Raw genomic sequence first — 1,658 nt, 5'->3', positions numbered from 1 at the left:
ATAATATTCCCACATAAACCAAAAGCTCTTTATTTGAAACCTTCAAGTAGACAAGTTGTCACGATGAGAGAGATTCCAATAAATTGGTCAGATGAAGTTAAGGCCTAATGAAAGATAAACATTCACTTTTCATAACTTATGTTGAAGCCATTGAAGCCAAATGTTACAGATATATAATGTCTTTATCAACTTTCCAACAAACTATTGATACTTTGTCTTAAAAGAAGACTTGATTTTTACACAAATTATTTCGCTGGATGGACTCTCCGATGAATTGCCATGATGTAAACTTTGGAATTTCTAGAATCCCATCTTAACTACTGAAAATTGAAAATAAAATAAGAAAAACATAATAGCTTCTTGTTAGAAGTAATACTTCTATTGTTTAATTCGCATAACAAAATAGCTTCACATATACATTAAATTACATATGGACAAATTTGCGCTTAAAACTAACAGCATGGCCCTTGCAGTTTAATGTTCTCGACCCTGGGGTCACTACTTATTATTATAGATTCCTCCACCGCATAGGTCCACTCCTTGCCTTCCTCTTTCAACTGTTGCTTTAAAATCTGCTTGGCAATAGTCGTGAACACTTTCTCCACATTGTAGCACTCCTTGGCCGACGACTCGATGAACTCCATCCCGTGCATATCGGCCACGGCTTTGGCATCCCTCGGCGGTACCATCTTCAGCTGGGGATTGTCGTTCTTGTTCCCCACCAGCAGTTTGCAAACTTCGCCGGTGGTACAGTTCACCTGTATCTCCTTCAGCCACCGTTTAACATGCTGAAACGATTTCATACTGGTCACGTCGTACACCAAAATCACTCCGTGAGCTCCCCGATAGTAGCTGTTGGTGATCAGTCGGAACCGTTCCTGGCCGGCCGTATCCCAGATTTGCAGTTTGATATGTTCATCGTTGATCTTGATGGTCCGTATCTTAAAGTCCACTCCGATTGTGATCTGATGCTTCAGCGGGAACTTGTTGTCTGCGTACCGAAGCAGAAGGGACGATTTACCAACTCCACTATCGCCGATGATGAGCACTTTGAACATATTGTGGACCTTGTCATCGGACATGGTGATGAGCTGTGGATGGATAGGCACTTTTAACGGTTACTGACACAGATTGTGGGACTTTGAACAATTTTTATCAGACGAAACAACCTACCCGATTGAGAAGTTTCATCGCTACCAAATCACTGGAGATGTACCTGATGTTGAACTGTAAAATAATTACAATCAAAGTGTAAATAGAAGCTGCGATAATGTTGACAACAACGAGCAGTTGAAACCATAGAAGCATTTCTTACCTACCATGGTGGGTACTCACCATATGAGCAAGTATTTGTTGCAACCGTTCTCTTCATCGACTCTGTAGGGGGCCTGAAGTAATACGCGGCAGTTAAGAAAGTTGTTCATAAAAGGAAAACAAACTTTTAGCGTCCATTTTTATATTCACAGGTGTGTTCCGTTTTTGTCCCGTTCCAATTTCTTGAACAAATTATTCCGTTTTATCAACATACTAAACTTGAAGAAAATTATTTCTTGAATGCTAAGAATATAAACCAAAGACTTATTTTGAAGTAAGCCAAAGGTTGTCTAAAGCCTTATGATTGAAATTGAGACGTTTTAAATATATTAAGATGTCAGGAT

General features: G+C 39.4%; 1 protein-coding gene across 4 annotated transcripts; it reads right to left on the bottom strand.

The window, feature by feature from the left end:
* Positions 1–355: 355 nt before the first annotated feature.
* LOC5569929 (ras-related protein Rab-35) lies at positions 356–1,424 on the bottom strand. 4 transcript variants are annotated; one of them, XM_001658777.2, is made up of 3 exons: positions 1,336–1,424; positions 1,174–1,227; positions 356–1,091 (listed from the first exon to the last, which is right to left on the bottom strand). In XM_001658777.2, exons 1-3 carry the CDS (start codon positions 1,336–1,338, stop codon positions 453–455), a joined length of 696 nt encoding a protein of 231 aa, XP_001658827.1. In that variant the 5' UTR covers positions 1,339–1,424; the 3' UTR covers positions 356–452. The 4 variants fall into 4 exon arrangements, with proteins under 4 accessions (XP_001658827.1, XP_021704713.1, XP_021704642.1 ...); XM_021849021.1 differs by having other exon boundaries at positions 1,316–1,351; XM_021848950.1 differs by having other exon boundaries at positions 1,320–1,338.
* Positions 1,425–1,658: the final 234 nt, after the last annotated feature.

The sequence above is a fragment of the Aedes aegypti genome, chromosome 1, assembly GCF_002204515.2.
Source record: "Aedes aegypti strain LVP_AGWG chromosome 1, AaegL5.0 Primary Assembly, whole genome shotgun sequence".
NCBI lineage: Eukaryota > Metazoa > Arthropoda > Insecta > Diptera > Culicidae > Aedes > Aedes aegypti.
Note: the sequence above shows the minus strand (reverse complement) of the source record. Positions and strands in the feature narration are given on the sequence as shown.

Bases quoted from the DNA above. Each gene is read 5' to 3' on its own strand.
- LOC5569929 (XM_021848845.1), bottom strand. From the start codon at position 1,308: ATGCTTCTATGGTTTCAACTGCTCGTTGTTGTCAACATTATCGCAGCT. The intron at 1,092-1,173 runs GTAGGTTGTTTC...ATCCATCCACAG, and splicing joins CGATGAAACTTCTCAATCGG to CTCATCACCATGTCCGATGA.